General features: G+C 38.0%; 1 protein-coding gene across 2 annotated transcripts in view; it reads left to right on the top strand.

Moving 5' to 3' along the window:
* LOC140137727 (NMDA receptor synaptonuclear signaling and neuronal migration factor-like) overlaps positions 1–21640 on the top strand; it is a 153037-nt gene that overhangs the window by 6971 nt on the left and 124426 nt on the right. For both annotated transcript variants that reach the window (XM_072159490.1, XM_072159491.1), the window contains exon 3: positions 4910–5483. In XM_072159490.1, coding sequence (XP_072015591.1) covers positions 4910–5483 — 574 coding nt within the window. The remainder of the gene's footprint in view (positions 1–4909; positions 5484–21640) is intronic.

Here is a 21640-nt window from a genome sequence, read left to right as displayed (position 1 = left end):
AAAATTTAAAATTTTCAAAATGGCCGCCGGCGGCCATCTTGGATTTCTCGAATTCGCAGCCGCTTTCGCAAAAGCACCTCTGTGATTCGTTAACCTCAAAGGTCCAATAACCCAAATCAAGTGTCAAAATCTCTGCCCTATCCGGTGTAGGCCGGGTTCTAGCTAGGGCCTGGACTAAATACGAAAATGCTTTCTTTGGGAGGTTGACTTCCTTCCCCACCCCAAAACGTAAGTGTGAAATGTTGGAATAGACGTTTTTAAAAACATGCTGCTCAAAGTATGTTATATATTAAACTCTAGTTTTTAGAAAGTATTAACACAAACATTCATCGCCTATGCGAATTAAAAGCAACAAAAATGCGAAGACAATCAAAGATTCATAATTATTGACATTCATAAAATATATTTTCATAATCTCAAAAAAACTTGGAAGGAAAGTTATTTTATATATTAAGACGAAAGTTATTCAAAAGTGTCTTCCACTTCTTTCTTTCCAGGAAATTTAGAACGAACAAAATAGTGGAAGTATGCGAAGATGATGTAATTATTAATATTTATGAGAAGCATTTAAAAATCCATAATTTGAAGACAAAACAAAATGAGTAATAAATAATTATCAGATCAGTGCATGGGGCATAGAATAAGCAACGATCAATATGAGTTAATGGTATTCTCAACACCCATTAACATCGCATGTCTAGTATCGATATTCTGCGATGGTGATGCGCCATACCCGTGTTATGGCCGCATTTGGGTATAACATTTTGAAAGGGTTATAGACGTAAAGCGAAGTAAAAAAACAAACTATTTTTCATTCAGACTTTAAAAAAGGAAGGAGGAGGGTCCTGTTTTTCTTATGCGAAATCGCCATTTTTATCTATATCATTAATTGTATTTCTTGAAGAGGAGGAGGATGAGGTCCTTGTAAAATCTTATTATTTAATGATTCTGAGTGGTTAATTAGCATAATGCTTATTTGATAGACGTAGATACAATATGTTAACTTCTTAAATATTTTTTACCACAAACGTTATACTTGCATGAAATAAAGAGACAACTATCAGAATCACTAGTGACGAAACCTTTTATTTCAAACCCAGCTCACTTTGGCTTCCCAACCGCATGATGCTTACTTAATTTGACTTAAAACAGTCCGAAACTTGACAACTAAGTGTAAAAAAAATTGGAAAAATATCCTTTTTATTCTATTCCTTTTTATAAAAATCAGAAAAAGAAAAACATTAATTGACGAGCGAAAAATTGACACTGGATATTATAATAGCCGGAATATGAATGGCATAAATTGTCAGTAATTTCAAAATAGTAGAAAGTATCTTAATATTATTACATGATGCTGTAAATGAGTCGACTCCGTGTTGCAACAAAAGCTTGGAAATGGCGCACTTTCCACGTTCCGGGTATTCTCAGTTTATAAATCTTGTAGGCTAACAATGATTAGAACTAAATGACCAATATTATCTTTGCCTCTTTGCCCACTTATCATTATTATTATTATTATTTGCTGCATGCATGAATGTAAAATCAGCCGGATTTTTGGGCGAAAGTATATTTTGTTTGAAAAAATACGAGCGAAGGGAGTGAAATTATTTTTTTAAAACAGATTTGTGTGATTCTCAGAGATATTTCTGAGAATATTTCAGACATTTGCAACAACAAAAAAACAAACGACCGACCGACCCTATATTTGAAAAAGTTTGTCGCTCGTAGAACAGGGTGTTGCCACCATGTTGACTAGTTCTTTTTGTTGTACAAATTTTAAGAGTAATATTTGAAGGAATTAGAAATATTATTATAAAAGTATACATATTTTCATTTTCGTTACAAACGTACCGTAAAACCCCGTCTACAAGGATATACCCAAGAAACGCCCTCAATAAAATTGGTTGCTTGTTGTATTTGGAGTTTGAGCAAATATATACTGGCACTGGGTGGCTATGCATTCCATCTAAGTATGTTGTAACACCAATCAATTGTATTGACATAATAACGACTGTTTCGTATATCAGGATCGTATAGCTCAAATGATAGAGCGTCAGACTTTGGAACTGAAGACATGCTGAAGAGAGCATGGTCCGGGCACCGGTTCCGTTTTTTCATTCTCGTTTAATTTTAACTTTTTAACATGTTCTTTTTATCTTTCTTCAAATCTACCTTTCTACTTTTAATTTTAGGTGCGTTTTTTTTTTTTTTTTTTTTTTTTTTTTTTTTTATAGTTTTTTTAGTAATTTTGTGGTTTTATAGAAACTAGTAAAAGCATTTATTCTAAATAATAGCGAAACCCACGGTTAGACAGATGTGTTGTAACTACTTGTCTGTCCTCGTCTTTGCAATAAAACCTATGTTGCACCTTTGTGCCATCCCAATTCTTGAGGTAGGGTGCGTTTTTGGCTTAAGCACGATTTTGTTTCTACTTGAAATGAAATCAAAATAAATATTGTTCTGTTGCCACAATTGCAGTTTTTCAATAAAAAAATAGATGAGGAATAATAATTATTCCATATTTGAATCTATTGTCCCATCAAGAATAGAGTGTCTTCAAAACTTCAATCAATTCATCTGACAAAGGAAACTATTCTGGTCATTCAATTTTGTTTCGCTTGCACCTGTTATATCACAGGCGTTGGTAGAGAAGGCACACTTCTCTTGTCTTCACCGAAGTAGTGATGTAAACACTAACATGATTAATTACCATAGCTAGCAATGGACATACACTATTTTTTGTTCCACTTGAACCCATACTATAGGCTATTCGCTGTCGATGTGACGTAATTAATCGGATTAACTACCATAGCAATTGATGAATACAATTTCGAATATATAGCCCTGCACTTCATCGTTCACGTGGCACCTATGCATTAAACCATAGTTGAAATGCTAATCACTCGCCATGTAAGATTAGTATTTATGAAAAGAGTGGTATTCAATCTATGTTTGGTGACATACGCGGGTGATTAGTGCAATCTGCTTGATGGTAGTTATTGCGATTATTACGTCACTTCGACAGCGAATTGTAGTATAGACGAATCCAACAAGCCAAGTGATGGTCAGAATTTATTCGGCCATTATACGCTGGTGAAGTTGCGTAATTAATCGGATTAATTACCATAGCAATAGGTGAAAACAATTTTGAACATATCGCGCTGCGCTACAAGCAGGTTACACTCATCACCTGTACTGTGTATGACTGCAATCATAGATTGAATACAATACTGGTCTTTTCAAAGATCTTACAGGTGCAGCATGATATGGTTCAATGAAGAGGTACCGCCTGAACGTATCAGTGTATAACGCGGTATATTCAAAATTGTTTTCACCTATTGCTATGGTAGTTAATCCGATTATTACGTAACTTCGCCAGCGTATTGAATAAAACAGGAGGATGTGAGTTCATAAGGGCAATGTCGGGGATAGGTCACAATCGATGTGGAGAGATGAGAGGTCCGACCAACAGCCATAGCGATTCAACTAATTCCAGCGGACGGTCTGTGGCTAGTAAGGAATCGTCTTTGACCACATGCGCAGATCTGTCTCGTCAGGAAGATATTTAATATCCCGAATTTATAATAGGCCTATGCCTACCAGTTCCATCGTATAACCGATCTGCTAGAGAATATTTGTTACCATGTTTAATAAATTCGTATTTATCGTATAATAAAATGTAGCCAAATGTATATTATGTGTCACACGGTTTTCTGCTGAACCACTAGCAGGCTATGTTACCACATCTATGACAATGACAAAGGTGAATTTTGATGATTTTTACGATCGTCCGGATGAGCAAATCACTGAATGGGTCTTTAGTTCCCTCCTCTCCTTATCCTGCCAATATTATATGAATCAAAGAAAAATAAAGAAAAAATAAAATTAAACAAGAAAAAAAGACAAAGAAAAGAAACAATAAAAGAAAAACAATAGAATAAATTAAACTAAATATGAAAAAAAAAATGATCACGAAAGGAGTCTTTAGAAAATGCAAGAAAATATAAATGAAAAGTTTGAACAATATTTTGTTATAAAAGTTTGTGTGACCGTGATGAGGCTCGAACTCACCATCTTCCGATCTAAAGAACCAAAGTCTTATGCCTTGCCAAGTGAGCTATGCTCGTGAGATGCGAAATAAAGATAAAATAATACATTGTATACCTGCTTGTGTCGGTAAATGATTTGCTCAAATTCCATAATGATATAATATTGTGGAGGGCGCTAGCGTGAAATATGCTTAACTAGTAACAAACGCACGGCGCATGCGCGAGCCGGGAAGTTCAAGCTTGCTGTAGACTCGGTCCCTACACATATATGGCACGTTTGCAACGCCCGAACTCAGGTGTCAATTTGTGGATAAAATTAAATAAAATTAAATATCTTTTTTTCTATATGTCCGTTTTTCCGTCTCCCGAGGAATTGACTTGAAAACACTATGAGGATTTCTCAGTTAATTTTTGAGGACAAAAAATCATGAAATTGGTGGTGTACGGGAATTTTGTTATGGCCAAGTTTCAGGCCAAAAAAATATGATTTTTTTCGAAATTTTTTTTGACCGAAAATTCGACCCTTTCTCGCTTATCTGATGAATTTTCAACTTCTTTTTGACATATGTGGTAGATATGACTTTGGTGTTTATATTCACTGAAGTAATTGTTGTAATTTTGCTTAGTTTTATAAAAAGAAGTGATTTTCTGCATGGAGTTGTTTTGATATTCGGCTTTGTTTACGTTTCAAAACCAAAACTGAATTTCCCGGCTCGCGCATGCGCCGTGCGTTTGTTACTAGTTAAAATATGCTATCATCACAGTCGCTTCTATTCCTTATAGACGGGTTTCTACGGTATTTGATGCATATAATATTGTTAATCCTAACATTTTTAAAACATCTAATTGTTAATTTTCAGCAAATGTACCATCTGTGTCCGTTTCTAATCACCAACCTGAATCATCAACCAATGGCAATCAATCTGAACCCCAGATCACGGGAGAAATTAGCAACGACATCAACGGCACTACAGCTCAAACTAAAAGTGACGCTAAGAATGAAGAAGTATCCAGCGGCAATGGAGGACTAACTATAATAAACATGTCAAGTTTTTCGAGACCAAATGGGACACATAAGAAAGGTGCTTCACCGCGGACTTCTCCTAGGGCCTCACCACGGGCCTCACCACGGGCTTCACCAGCTACCAAACGAAAGAAAGGAATAAAACCAAGTGGCTCAGTGTCAGTTTCTGGTAGCAAAATCGGGAATAACGGAAAAACTGGTGCTAATGGAGGCCTAAGTATAATGGGTAGTTCAAAACCAGAAAGAAAGGGGACAAATAAACACGCTTCTAACAGCCTCAAACAAGAGGGAAAAGAGAACAATGTTTCAGGCCTCACCAAAGAAGAAGAGGAGGAAGCAGAGGACACAGTTCTCGAGATGGATGCTGTTACTATGACACAACGAAAACAGTCGGCTGTCAAAATACAAAGGTAAGAATACATTTCTTAATTCCCTAATATGCTAATTCCTAAAAAACGTATACATTGTGGCCCTCACCATGCTCACTGTCCGCTCTTACCCCGGGGGGCTGAAGAAAATTCAATTTTGCCGCCCCTTCCTCAACAGCCCGAAAAGGTTGACCCAATTGTTTTTAGGTGGTTTGAAAAAGTGAAGAGCCACGGTCCTTCTTCTTCCGCCGCCCTTCTTTCTGCCGCCCCTTCTCCTTCCGCCGCCCCTTCGTTTTGGCCGCCCACTGCTTTGACCCCGGGGGGCTCGCGCCACCAAAGCTCCCCCCCAAGCGCCCTAAAAGCGATGATATTTAGTTTAGACCCATAGCGACCTTTTTACTTTATTAATTCTTTTTGCCGGCCCTTCTTCTTCCGCCGCCCTTCTTTTTGCCGCCCCTTCTTCTTCCGCCTCCCCTTCGTTTTGGCCGCCCACTGCTTTGACCCCCCCCCCCAAAAAAAAATACGCGCATGATCACCTGCTCATTGGTCTGCATTGGCAAAAAAAATTTCGAACGCCCTCTCCATAAAATCAACCAACACGGTAAGATTCACTATCGGTGAGGGCCTAGTACAAGGAACTTATACGATGTCCTCATTCACAAACTGATACTCTCTGTCCATCGTATAAGCATCTTACCGTACGATAATGTGGTGAAGGAATATTACAGTCAAGAATAGGCTCCATCATCTTTTGGTTCTGATCCCTCCCAGTCTCCCAAAACATCAAAACATCAAAATCATTGTACATTTACTTACTTAAGACTGTCCTTTTTCATATAGCGCAGACAAAGTAGGGCCAAGCTAAATAGAAATGGTCAAATTTTGGCAAAATATCTCTCTGTGTAATCCTATGTAAGTCCCATATCACATCGTTGTCGGCGATCGAGGTTTTTTTTTCTGAAGTTTGGTTGGTACCCACCAGCGTCATGCATGTGACGTGACACAGCGAAAATAAGCGACCGGGAATCAGGGATCGTTAAAACGTCAACAAATTTCAAAACACAGAAAGCAGTAAACTTATTGGCGAGCGGTCCGAATTTTGAGCCATAAGTTTACGTGGTGAACTAGGTGAGGGCCACTGTCAATTTTGTAATTTTTGTAATAGGAAATAAGTTCAGATTCAAAGAATTTTAGCTCCTCATTTAAACGTATCACATATACGGTGGGGGTGGGGTGACGGGGAACTCCCACTTTGGAGGTTACGCGTATAATGTAGGGCTTTTAATATCGCTGTCAGCCTGTCACTCAAAGGTCCCATATTTTTTTTTCAAACATATATGCTCTATCACCCAAAGACCCCTTATTTTGTCATTCGATCTGCCACTATTTTTCAATTTGAACAGCAACCTTCATTTTTCACTGATTTTGTTACTTATTTTGAAATTTAAAAAACAAACAAAATAAAAACAACCATAACAAGAAATTCAATGTTCATGCTTATTTGGCTCTCACCCATGATACCCCATTTAAAAAAGTCCAATTTTTCCTAATTTAGGTCCAAATGGTCCGTCTCTCACCCAACGACCCCACATTTTTGCTCTCACCGAATGTTAAAAATCACGTTCTCACCCATGACGCGAAAGGGTTCCTTTTAAACCCCTTTGGAGAACATTTTAAATGGTTCTTTGAATAATTTAGCTTCAAAGGTTCCCCCTGGAGGACACTCAGGACAGTCGAAACCCCCTTGTAAGAACATAATTATAAAGAACCCTTGGGTGAACCTATTTTAGCCAAAGATGCTCCTTGTGGGACAAAAAGTGTTAAGTTGCACATTTTTTTTCTTCTAAAAATACAGTAATTTGACTGTTCATCGCCGGAAGTTGGTAAGTGCAACAGCTGCCATGAGAACAATATAGGCATAGGGGGCCCTACTATGTGTAAACTGCCAAATGTTCACAGGGCAGCTACTGCACTTACCCATGCACTTCTGGCACTGAGTAGTCGAAATATTCATCTCATGTATGTTCAATGTCCAAATCAACTGAAATTTTGGAAATAAATTTTTTTCGGGATTATCTATTGAATCTAAAATCGCAAAATATCCTTTAATTTAAAGATAGCAATTTTCTATTATATATTTGGCTGAAAGAACTGCAGTACGTGCATTATTTTGATCGTGTCATATCTTCGTCATATTCACGGCCTTGACCATGCATCTTATTCATCAATGCCTTGCAAGTTTTTAAATTTTGATGAGTTATAGAGACTCTCGGGGCAAACTATACACTACCTGATTATATGGCTATAATCGCCTTAATATGTTATCGTCTCTATAGCTGCAAGCATACGATGAAAAATGTAATCATATTTTAGCCGCCATCATATAGTTAATGATTATGGTGGTCGCGGTAAAAACATCATCATAAAGGCAAAAGAAATGTAGATCAGGTTATTGCATCTTCTCAACACGAGCAATAGCATATTTGTCAACAATAGATCAAAACAGAAAAAAGCACTGACACTTTTGGTCACTTTGCACGAAGAAATAATGAAAATAGCTACAAACGTCAAATGTGTTTCTACCAAGATTATTTGCCATCAGTGACATTATATATTTGATCTTAAAATACCATTATACCTTCCATAATTATTATCTCCATACATCCGAGGCCAGAAGATATACAAACTGTTATACAGCCGGGCCCAGTAGATAGAAAAGTGTTATTGTCTCCGTATACAGCCGGCCGGGCCCAGAAGATATGCAAACAGTTATTGTGTCCGTATACAGCCGGGCCCAGAGATAGACAAACTGTTATTGTCTCCGTATATACAGTCTTGTTCAAAAGATAGACAAACGGTTATTATCTCAGTATACAGCCGATTCCAGACGATAAACAAAATGTTGTCTTCGTATACATCCGGGCCCATAGACAAACTGTTATTGTCTCCGTATACAGCCGAGCTAAGGAGATAGACAAATTGTTTTTTCTCCGTGTACATCTGGACCCAGACGATAGACAAAGTGTTATTGTCTCCCCATACTGCCGGGCCCAGGAGATATACAAACTGTTATTGTCTCCGTATACAACCGGGCCCATAGAGAAACTGTTATTATTGTCTCCATATACAGCCGGACCCTGAAGATATACAAACTTGTCTCCGTATATACAGCCGGGCCCATAGACAAACTGTTAAAGTTGTCTCCATATACAGCCGAGCCCAGAAGATATATAGGCAAACTGTTATTTTCTCCGTATACAACTGTTTTGTCTCCGTATACACCTGGGCCCAAAAGATATACAAACAGTTATTGTCTCCATATACAGCTGGGCCCAGAAAATATACAACTGAACAAGTATTGTCATCGTATACAACCGGGTTCAAAAGGTAGACAACTGTTATTGTCTCCGTATACAGCTGTTCCCAGAAGATAGACAAACGGTTTTTGTCTCCGTATAGGCCAACATGGTATACAGCCGGGTCCAGGAGATAGACTAGACGCACTGTTTTTTCTCCGTGTTCCTGCGGGCCAGACGATAGACAAAGTGTTAATGTTATTGCCTTCTTATACAGCCAGGCCCAGAAGATAAGATAGACAAACTGTTATTGCCTCCCCATATATATACTCCCGGGCCCAGGAGATATACAAACTGTTATTGTCTCCGTATACAGCCGGGCCCATAGGAAAACTGTTATTATTGTCTCCGTATACAGCCGCGCCCTGAAGATTTACAAACTGTTATTGTCTCCGTATACAGCCGGGCCCATGGCCCAGGAGATAGATAAAGTGTTATAATTATTGTCTCCGTATACATCCGAGCCCATAAACCAACTGTTATTGCCTCCGTAAACAGCCGAGCCCAGAAGATAGACAAACTATTATTGTCTCCGTATACAGCTGGGCCCAGAAGATATACAACTGAACAGTTATTGTCTCCGTATACATGGGTTCAAAAGAGAGACAAAGTGTTTGTCCCCGTATACACCCGGGCCCATAAACAAAACTGTTATTGCCTCCGCCCAGAACATATATACTGCCATGAGAGGTTCTGGTTAAAACTATGGGCCCGAGGTGAGATCAATAGTACTATTTTCCTGAGGGGCGCAGCCCCGAAGGAAAATAGTACTATAGTACCATAGTTTTAACCAGTACCTCGAATGAAGGCAGTATATATTTGTTTTATATCCTTCATTCATAGATTTTTTGTTCATTGATTGGTTAAAAGATTACATGAAAACTCCACCATGTTGCGAGAAAGGCCTAGGTAGGACCTATGCACGGTAGGCCGGTTTAGGCGGTCCATCACTCCATGTGTTCATGGTTTTTAAGCTTACTCATTAGTCTAGCCGAGCGGCGGCTAGACTCCTGTTTCCCAGTAGTTTCTTTCTTCTTCTTCTTCTTCTTCTTCTTCTTCTTCTTCTTTACACAGCCGTGACGTTAGTCACGGCTGTGTCTTTTTTCTTACAGGTTCTTTCTTCTTTACACAGCCGTGACGTTAGTCACGGCTGTGTCTTTTTTCTTACAGGTTCTTTCTTCTTTCTTTCTTTCTTTCTTCTGCCGACCACTACATTTGCTCTAGCACTTACATGCTTACACCGATTCTGACCTAACTTGGTCACAAACATCATTGACCATGCCCCTACATGTCATATGAAACTCGTGGGGTCAAAGGTCACGCAGGGGTCATAGGGGTCAAAAACGTGATTTCAACTCAAAATGCTTCTTCTCTCACATATTACGTAGGACAGTGACACCACTTGCACACATGCATTGTTATTATCCAGTGTCTATGGGGTCCTCACAGATTTGGGGTCAAAGGTCATTAAGGGGTCACTTCCGGTATAAAACGAAAAAAATCAAAAATTTTTATTTGCTAAGAATTACATAGGACAGTAACGGTATGTTCACACATAAATTGTAGTTACCCTGTGTATATGTGGTATTTTTTTTTTATTTAGGGTCAAAGGTCATTAAGGGGCCACTTCCGGTATAAAACGAAATACCTTTAAAATGCTTCTCCCACAAATTACGTAGGACAGTGACACCACTTGCACACATGCATTGTTATTACCCAGTGTCTATGGGGTCCTTACAGATTGGGGGTCAAAGGTCATTAAGGGGTCACTTCCGGTATAAAACGAAAAACCTTCAAAATTTCTTATTTGCTAAGAAAAACATAGGACAGTAACGGTATGTTCACACATGAATTATGGTTATCCAATTCATATGTGGTATTTTTTATTTCGGGTCAAAGGTCACTAAGGGGTCACTTCCGGCCTGAGACGAAAAACCTTCAAAATGCCCCTTCTGCACAAATAACATAGCAAAGTGATGCCACATGTACCCATGCATTGACATTAGCCAATGTCTATGGGGTTTTCATATATTTTGGGGTCAAAGGTCATTGGGGGTTACAACACGGCTGTGTTCGTGGTCTTAGACCACAGCTAAGTCTAGTTCTTCTTTCTTCTTTCTTCTTTCTTCTGCCGACCACTACATTTGCTCTAGCACTTACATGCTTACACCGATTTTGACCTAACTTGGTCACAACCATCATTGACCATGCCCCTACATGTCATATGAAACTCGTGGGGTCAAAGGTCACGCAGGGGTCATAGGGACAAAAACGTGATTTCAACTCAAAATGCTTCTTCTCTCACAGATTACGTAGGACAGTGACACCACTTGCACACATGCATTGTTATTATCCAGTGTCTATGGGGTCCTCACAGATTTGGGGTCAAAGGTCATTAAGGGGTCACTTCCGGTATAAAACGAAAAACCATCAAAATTTTTTATTTGCTAAGAAAAACATAGGACAGTAACGGTATGTTCACACATAAATTGTAGTTACCCTGTGTATATGTGGTATTTTTTTTATTTAGGGTCAAAGGTCATTAAGGGCCACTTCCGGTATAAAACGAAATACCTTTAAAATGCTTCTTCTCCGACAAATTACGTAGGACAGTGACAGCACTTGCACACATGCATTGTTATTACCCAGTGTCTATGGGGTCCTCACAGATTTTGGGTCAAAGGTCATTAAGGGGTCACTTCCGGTATAAAACGAAAAACCTTCAAAAATTTTTATTTGCTAAGAAAAACATAGGACAGTAACGGTATGTTCACACATGAATTATGGGTACCCAATTCATATGTGGTATTTTTTTATTTGGGGTCAAATGTCATTAAGGGGTCACTTCCGGTCTGAGACGAAAAACCTTCAAAATGCCCCTTCTGCCACAAGTAACATAGCAAAGTGGTGCCACATGCACCCATGCATTGACATTAGCCAATGTCTTTGGCCGTTTTCATATATTTTGTGGTCAAAGGTCATTAGGGGTAACAACACGGCTGTGTTCGTGGGTTAGACCACAGCTTAGTCTAGTCTTCTTCTTACACAGCCGTGACGTTAGTCACGGCTGTGTCTTTTTTCTTACAGGTTCTTTCTTCTTTCTTTCTTTCTTTCTTTCTTTCTTTCTTCTTTCTTCTGCCGACCACTACATTTGCTCTAGCACTTACATGCTTGTACCGATTTTGACCTAACTTGGTCACAAGCATCATTGACCATGCCCCTATATGTCATATGAAACTCGTGGGGTCAAAGGTCAAGCAGGGGTCATAGGGGTCAAAAACGTGATTTCAACTCAAAATGCTTCTTCTCTCACAGATTACGTAGGAGAGTGACACCACTTGCACACATGCATTGTTATTATCCAGTGTCTATGGGGTCCTCACAGATTTGGGGTCAAAGGTCAATAAGGGGTCACTTCCGGTATAAAACGAAAAACCTTCAAAAAATTTTATTTGCTAAGAAAAACATAGGACAGTAACGGTATATTTACAAATAAATAATGTAGTTACTCTGTGCATATGTGGTATTTTTTTATTTAGGGTCATAGGTCATTAAGGGGCTACTTTCGGTATAAAACGAAATTCCTTTAAAATGCTTCTTCTCCCACAAATTACGTATGACAGTGACGCTACTTGCACACATGCATTGTTATTACCCAGTGTCTATGGGGTCCTCACAAATTTGGAATCAAAGGTCATTAAGGGGTCACTTCCGGTATAAAACGAAAAACCTTCAAAATTTGTTATTTGCTAAGAAAAACATTGGAGAGTGATGGTATATTCACACGTGAATTGTGTTTACTTATTGTACATGTAGTATTTTTTCATTTGGGGTCAAAGGTCATTAAGGGGTCACTTCCGGTCTGAGACGAAAAACCTTCAAAATGCCCCTTTCTGCCACAAATAACATAGCAAAGTGGTGCCACGTGCACCCATGCATTGACATTAGCCAATGTCTATTTGCGTTTTCATATATTCTGGGGTCAAAGGTCATTAAGGGGTCACCACAACACGGCTGTGTTCGTGGTCTTAGACCACAGCTAAGTCTAGTTCTTCTTCTTTCTGTCAACATTTAACATAATTTGCTCTAGCTCCTTTATTATTTGACCGATTATGACCAAACTTGGGCGCAAGCTCCACTACCCCAGCCTTTACATTTGACATGACCCATTTGGGGTCAAACGTCATGCATGAGTAATTTTGGCTAAAAATGTGATTTTTACCAAAAATGCTTCTTCTCCTACAGATTACATGGTACAGTAATGAGATTTATACATTGACCTTGGCTATAGCCGGGGCCTATGGGGTCCTCACAGATTTGGGGTCAAAGGTCATTAAGGGGTATTTCCGGCACATAACCAAATACCTTCAAAATGCTTCTTTTCCTACAGATTCTATGGTACAGAGATGCGACTGACACATATGCATTGACATTGGTTGGTGTCTATGGGGTCCTCACAGATTTTGAGTTCAAGGTCAAACAGGGGACAAAAATGGTTGATTACTGAAAATCCCTTTAAAATTCAATATTTTCTGCATATTATGTGCTGTGATCATCAGAATAATGCCAAAAGGGCTCTAGCATTATGTTCATATACGATTGTAATCAGATTTGGCTTAAACATGGAGGAGGGGTCTGTTTTGGGGTCAAAGGGGTAAAATTCTAAAGTTTGTCCAATTTAAATGAAAATTATTATATGTGATCTTGATATGATTCAAAATATATTGGAGGTCATTTCAAGGTCACCAGAGGTCAACCAAAGGTCAAAAGGGGTCAAATCGCAAAGTTTGTTCAATTTGAATGAAAATTAGTATATGTTATGTGGATATGATGCAAAATGTGGTAAAGGTCATTTCAAGGTCATCAGAGGTCATTTCAAGGTCACGGCTAGACTTCGCAGCCTTACTAAGGATGCAATATATCTAGTTCTTCTTCTTCTTCTGTCAACATTTAACATAATTTGCTCTAGCTCCTTTATTATTTGACCGATTATGACCAAACTTGGGCACAAGCTCCACTACCCCAGCCTTTACATTTGACAAGACCCATTTGGGGTCAAACGTCATGCATGAGTAATTTAGGGTAAAAATGTGATTTTTACCAAAAATGCTTCTTCTCCTACAGATTACATGGTACAGTAATGAGATTTATACATTGACCTTGGCTATAGCCGGGGCCTATGGGGTCCTCACAGATTTGGGGTCAAAGGTCATTAAGGTGGTATTTCCAGCACATAACCAAATACCTTCAAAATGCTTCTTTTCCTACAGATTCTATGGTACAGAGATGCGACTGACACATATGCATTGACATTAGTTGGTGTCTATGGGGTCCTCACAGATTTTGAGTTCAAGGTCATACAGGGGACAAAAATGGTTGATTACTGAAAATCACTTTAAAATTCAATATTTTCTGCATATTACGTGCTGTGATCATCCGAATAATGCCAAAAGGGCTCTAGCATTATGTTCATATACGATTGTAATCAGATTTGGCTTAAACATGGAGGAGGGGTCTGTTTTAGAATCAAAAGGGGTAAAATTCTAAAACTTGTCCGATTGAAATGAAAATTAGTATATGTGATCTTGATATGATTCACTATATATTGGAGGTCATGTCAAGGTCAGCAGAGGTCAACCAAAGGTCAAAAGGGGTCAAGTTCTAAAGTTTGTCCAATTTAAATGAAAATTAGTGTATGTGATCTTGATATGATTCAAAATATAATGGATGTCATTTCAAGGTCACCAGAGGTCAACCAAAGGTCAAAAGGGGTCAAATTGCTAAGTTTGTTCAATTTGCATGGAAATTAGTATACGTTATGTGGATATGATGCAAAATATGTGGTGAAGGTCATTTCCAGGTCATCAGAGGTCATTTCAAGGTCACGGCTAGACTTCGCAGCCTTACTAAGGATGCAATATATCTAGTTGTCATTGTATTTTGTTCAAGATGTATCTTCATTCCACTTTGCCTTCATTCATAGATTATTTGTACAAAGATTACTGAAAAGATGTACATGTAAAACGATTTACATGTAGGCCTAAACTCGAATGCCATCATGCATCGGGATAGGCCTCCGTACGCACGGCACTAGGCCGGCTAGGCGGCCGGCGGTCCAAGACTAGTCTCGCACTGTTTGTTTTTAAGCTTACCATGTCAGTATTGCTCTGAATCTGACTGTGTTGGTTTAAAACATATTCCTGCGCTAGAACTGGTAACAATTCAAATTAAACAGCTGAAATCGTGAATCTTCTTCAGCAGTAGCAGTCCACTCCAGCTTGATTTATATTTCGCCATTTTTGTGTTGTCGTTTCTCGGCAGTGACAAAATAGGGCCTACTCTCATAGTCAATGTCGACGTTCAATGTTATTGTTATGTTTTATGGACTGCGACATGGGTATGCTGCTATCCGTAAATAGTAAATATCCAGAAGTACTATTTACGGCTTGAAGGTACTATTTACGGACGTAAATAGTACTTTTTGCACTTCCTCACAGAATAGTGTGTTTATTTTTGATCATGTGACACACTTTTAACCAATCAATGAACAAGAATCTATGAATGAAGGATATAAAGACAAACTATTATTGTCTCCGTATACAGTTGGGCCCAGAAGATATACAACTGAACAGTTATTGTCTTCGTATACAACCGGGACCAGAAGATATACAAACAGTTATTGTCTCCGTATACAGCCGAGCCCAGAAGATAGACAAACTGTTTTTGTCTTCGTATACATGGTATACCGTCGGGTCCAGGAGATAGACAAACTGTTTTTTCTACGTGTGCATCCGGGCCCAGACGATAGACAAAGTGTTATTGCCTTCGTAGTGCCGGGCCCCAGAAGATATACAAACTGTTATTGTCTCCGTATGCAGCCGGGCCCATAGAGAAACTGATATTATTGTCTCCGTATACATGGTATACAGCAGGGCCCTAAGATATACAAACTGTTATTATCTCCGTATACAGCCGGGCTCATAGACAAACTGTTCAAGGGCCCATAGACAAAGTTGTCTCCGTATACAGCCGGGCCTTATTTCCTCCGTATACAGCCGGGCCCATAGACAAACCGTTCAAGTAGTCTCCGTATACAGCCGAGCCCAGAAGATAGATACACTGTTATTTGTCTATAAAATAGACAAACTGTTATTTTTTCCGTTTACAGCTGTAAGTCACTAAATCCAAGCACTAAAATTATGTATAAGACTGTAACCAAAGTGATTTTGATAGACATAAAATCTACCGAAATATCGCAAAGGTTTCAGATCCCCTCATTTAAGCAAAACATAAATACAAAAATGACTGCGACAACTGTAGCCTGGGGGCTTGGTTCTTATTTATCCCGGTACTTTGTTTTGGGGTTTGCGAATCCCATCTTGAGCCTATCTTGACATTTGGGTTGAAAATCATTATTAGGTTTCATCCTTAATATATTAATATTTAAGCTTGGAGCTCTAGGTCTGGGCAGTTTTGGAATGGAACAGATTGTGGTGAGAACATGTGTATTACGTGTATACATGATTCTTTAGGGAGCGAGCGATCTTTAAAAAAAACGAGCTCGGAGACAAATAACCATTGCATATACTAATAGTAAAAACTTCAGCTTCTTTAATAATTATAGTTTTAATTCCACACAAATATAATATTCAAATAGGTACAAACATACTTAGTATTAGATACGTGGTTCTTGAGACATATCTTGGTCATATTATGACGTTTTGACTTGAAATGGCAAAGACCTGTAATAGCGGCAGTGAATCGAGATGACGTTTAATTTTCCCTGCAGTCCAATCTCGTCAGATTGACGTCACACTATTACTTCCTCGCCTGTTTGTTTACCGCACTTCCCAATATTGCGGCTATTCCTGTTGAAATCCATACACCCTCTATGGAAGATATATCCTTAATCTTCCACACAGGGGGTGTAGATTTCAAATGGAGTCACTCATTCAGGTTTACCCCATTTGAAATTCACACTCCCTGTTTGGATGATAATGTCATGTCTTCCATAGGGGGTGTATGGATTTCAACAGGACTAGCCCATATTTTCATCCATCCACACCAGGCAATAGCATTAAGGAATTCCTGGAAACACCAGGCCTTCCCCCTTTTCCCCCTTTGAAAATTCACCTTGCAACAGTATGTCAGTATTGCGTGAAATGTCAAAGGCAACATTAGAAAATGTTGATATGAAAGACGATTCGTTATAATCGGGGCCTAGATTTGGTTTAACTATATGACATGGTATCATTACAGACGGTATAGATTCAACTGTTTACAACCTTTTCTGAAAAAAAAAGTCTGAATTTTACAATTTTTTGTGATACATTTTAAAAATGGACGTAACCATGGGAAAAGGAATTTGAAATAAGCTTATAGCATTGGGTCAGTGGCTCTTTAAATATATGATTTTGTGGAAAATTGAAAAATTATCTGAGAAGACAGGTTTGAATGGGTATGTCAATAGCCGAGCGTATACAGTATTTACTTAAATTACAACGTCGCTAACGTAAGCAATTAATATCTGGCCAATGGACATGACATGTTAACTTGAATAGAACGACATCGTTTATTGGTTGAAAACAATCGCTCTTTGTAAGCATCTGAAGTAGCAAATCAGTTTTTAATTGTGGATTGGTGCATGAATGTGCCATGATGGAAGCATTGGATAACGGCAAAAGGCACATCGATATTTTAGTTCTCCCGATGTAGCTACACATTCCATGCAACACGCTAGAGTTTCAATGAGTTTATTAAGAGTTTGCATCTGAAGTTATAATGTGCCTTGAAATGCTATCTCAAAAAACGGCGTTTGTCTTAATGTCCTTTCCCTGCCAGTTTCCCGCCTTTTTCTGGGAATATTCAATCACGACCCATCACGTATCGCGAATTGTATTTCAGGTCATTCACCATATTTTTGTAGTTCCTTATGAATTGTCCCTACGCATTTCATGGAGATGAAGTTTTGATGTCATTGTCGGGAGAGATGACGTGTAGACTACTTACAACCGCCAGTCCGACACAACACTTTATTTTGTATTGTCGGCAATGTCAGTAATCTTTTTTTTCCGATTGGCGCACCCAAAATGATAGTCGAACTATTATGAATATTGACGGGAAGTTTTGTCGCGACGATGAATTTTGCCGTGGAATTTATATTCTTCCTTCTACCATCTCTACATTGCACAGTCCAGTAGAATATTACAAATATTTTATGTTTTACATGCACCGACTGCAAAATTAAAACTAGGTATACACTTAATGTTGTTATGCATATTTTTTTAACATAATGTTACCGTTCGCCACGAATGATCCGTATCAAAAGTCGGCCTCCGGTCAGTTTTGTTTTATTTCGTGTTTGGAAAATATATACTCGTATCATAAGCTTTAAAATGATATTTCATTTGACTCCCAACGATATCCAGAAGCGGAGTTATGGTTTGTTTAAATTTGCTCCTTCAGTAAAAGGGTACCTTATTTCGGTGCTACATGTCTTTTTTTGTGTTCTACTTTGTATTCCACCACTTGAACAGGATTTAGCCAATGCAAACAAAAACTATAGCTTTTAGAATTCTATACATAGGTAGAAGCTTATTATCCTCTTCAACAATAGGATTAATGATTGGTTTAAATCAAAAGTACAGAAATAAATCAAATACTGGAACTTAAGTTTAGTTATCCGAAACCATCGGACATCATCAGGTGACTGAATTAGGTCGATTGGTAGCTATTGGTCACGTGAGAGATGGCGATCAATTCCTTTCAGTGCCTGGTCCCACGCGTATTTCTGTACTTTTGATGTATCAACTGGATGAATAATCTATACCAAGAGATTGGTTTAAATCATTAAACACTGGCACTACCAAAAATGAGATACATGTAGCATCAACTTGAAGTGCCTATGAATGTGAACCTTTATGCACATTTTGCACTGTAACACAGAATAGGCTACAATTGGCGGAATTTATGGCTCATTTGTGGCGTGCGGTCACATATTTCATGCATTTCTCGATGTTTATTGGTCAGATATTTAACGAAAAATGTTCATATTATCTGAATGATCTGAGACCGATATAAAATCATAGAATGGTGGATCGTGGTACATTTAGGAGAAAATGTCTACCGCATAGTATATCGGCACGTCCATAAACCAGGAGACGGTTTACCCCATTTACAAATAATGTCTCATATATAATTAACCAATTATATAAAACAATATAAAATCATATTATATCAAAATTATTAGCTGCACATTACAAAATAGTTCAATTATCTGTTTACATTCTTTACATTTAATTCATTTATGTGTGTGAATAGATAAGATTTAAACAACAATAACTGGACACTCCTACGTTTTGATATTCAGCATACATCGAATAAAATAGAATGTTATCTGCGAATAACCTTTCGAATGATTATGGTGAGATTGATTTAATCGTGTTTTGATACGCCCGATTAAACTTGTAATTAAATAGGGCTTAATTAAGCAATCGTGGTGTTTGGACGCAAAAATACTATAGGTCATTGGTTTATAAAGAAGTCAAATTACTCCAGATAGAAAGTCTTCGGCTTGAGGCTTTTAAGAAAAAGAAATAGGCTTTTAACAGACAGGTTAAAAGAATGTGGGTTAGGCGACTGAAATTGGTAAATTGTGCAGTAAGCCGGCATAAGTTGCCATCTTCGTGAACTCTGTGCGTCTATCGTTACTTCGTGAAGAAATAAGTCAAATTAATCGAGAAGTAAGAAAATGAGTCCAAATTTAGGAGAAATACTTTTCATTTCCGCCATGAAAATGGTGATGCCGTTTTTGCATTGGAAAATACATAATACCGCTGCAGTGCCGAATTGAGCGCGTAATTTAGCTCAATACCGCACGAATGAGTTCAAGATTGGTTTGGCCTCAATTACGGTATTTGTGGCGTAGTGTGTGTCGTCCGATGGGAGGGGCACCGGGACTGATTGAGAGGGCACTGGGATTGATTGGGGGTACCGAACGATGGGATGACGTGCCCATGTCCTTATGATGCTACGCCACTATCCGGAAACAGTTTTGTAAAGATTGTCTTTATATTGGATTGTCATTCATGACTGCTGGAAGAATCTATCCACATCTTGTAGGACTCTTTTAGTTAATGGTAACATATCCTACTCGATTGCTGTGAATGTATAGCCTATACATTTAAAAACGATATATCTAAATCACGCTGAGATTAATTTAGCGTAAGGTGACTAATTACAATTATTGCATATCAATTTTTAAGTACTCTTTGAGCAAAGTCATTGTTCATTTAATATACAACCGTATGACAAAACAGGCGAAACTAGTAACTTTTCACACAAGATTTGCAATTTAAAGAGAATTGGTCACTGTTCATTGAAATGAAGCTACTATATGGATAATATAAGTGTGCTCTTTCATTTAATGACATGAAATCTGAAAAATATTGTAAGGATCACTCGGTTTTTTTACTTTTAAAACCTACATTTTGGTCAAAAATTGCCCTTGAATAGGTCGTTTTCAACAGATTTACCACATTCGCCTTGCTTTAAACATTGGATTGCGTTATCTGTTGTCGTAATGAAAAAAAAAGTATTTTTTAGGGGAAGTGTTAGCTTTCGTTCGATATTAAAAAAATCTGATTGGATGAAGGGAACATTCGGGGTTTGACAAAAACCAATCACAGATGTCGTATTTTCAACTAGTCACCAGCTAGAAGCTCATACAGCTCTTATGATACTATGCACTCAACTGTGTAGTGTAAACAAAGACTTTGTAGAGACAATTCACTGCTTGGAAGTTCTTGGACGAAATTGGGTACTCACAGCTCAGGTGTATCGAGGTGGAAACTGTGCATAGATGCGGTCATAATAAGAGAGAATCGGTTTGTAGCCAAACCTTTGCATAATACGTTGTTCTTGTTAATAATAATTATTATGAATCATTTTATTTTCATCATGTGTTATTATTATTATTATTATTATTATTATTATTATTATTATTATTATTATTATTATTATTATTATTATTGTCCTATGGACGCAATAAGTAGACCAAACACAACGACGATTGCCGGAGCCGGATCTTTACCATCCGAATCTTTTATTTCCTTTCATTTACACAGTTGATCAAGTGTCAACTGTGTTCTTCATACTTAATTTAATATCACCTCAGACAGCTACATCATCTGAGATTCTTACATTGTATTAGATATTAATTCAGATTTCCAAACAGCCTAATTTGGAACGGACATTTAAATATAAAACAATCACTCATTTCCCGGAATTAGGACAACCCAATTCAATTTTCAAACAGCCTAATTTGAAACGGGCATTTAACTACCCAGTTAACCTTTTGTCATGAAATGAGATGACCCAAATTAATTTCCAAACAGCCTAATTTGGAATGAACATTAAATATTAAGTATGAGAAAACATTCCCAATGACTTGCCCAAATGCAGCAATTTATCTCCATTTTGATTCATATATTGGACAAAATGGTAAAAAGCAAAAGAAACAATGCCATTTAATATCATATTTTTCATAAGGGGAGTGGTGGGTGGGTTTTTAAAATTTTCCTGACCTCTTCGGATGGTATCAAAACAGCTTATGAATTTTCCCGGCAATAATTTCTGAGAGAACAGCCACGCCCCCAGAACCGCTGCATGTGATTGACACGCGACTCGACACAAGGCATAGATGCACAACGGGTGTCGGCCATGATCTACAGGACAATGAAACCCTTTTTCAACAAAACCAGGGGCTTATTAGTGTTATTATTAGTGTTATTATTATTATTATTATTATTATTATTATTATTATTATTATTATTATTATTATTA

Source organism: Amphiura filiformis, chromosome 17 (genome assembly GCF_039555335.1).
Source record: "Amphiura filiformis chromosome 17, Afil_fr2py, whole genome shotgun sequence".
Classification (NCBI taxonomy): domain Eukaryota; kingdom Metazoa; phylum Echinodermata; class Ophiuroidea; order Amphilepidida; family Amphiuridae; genus Amphiura; species Amphiura filiformis.
This window is presented reverse-complemented; position numbering and strand designations above follow the sequence as displayed.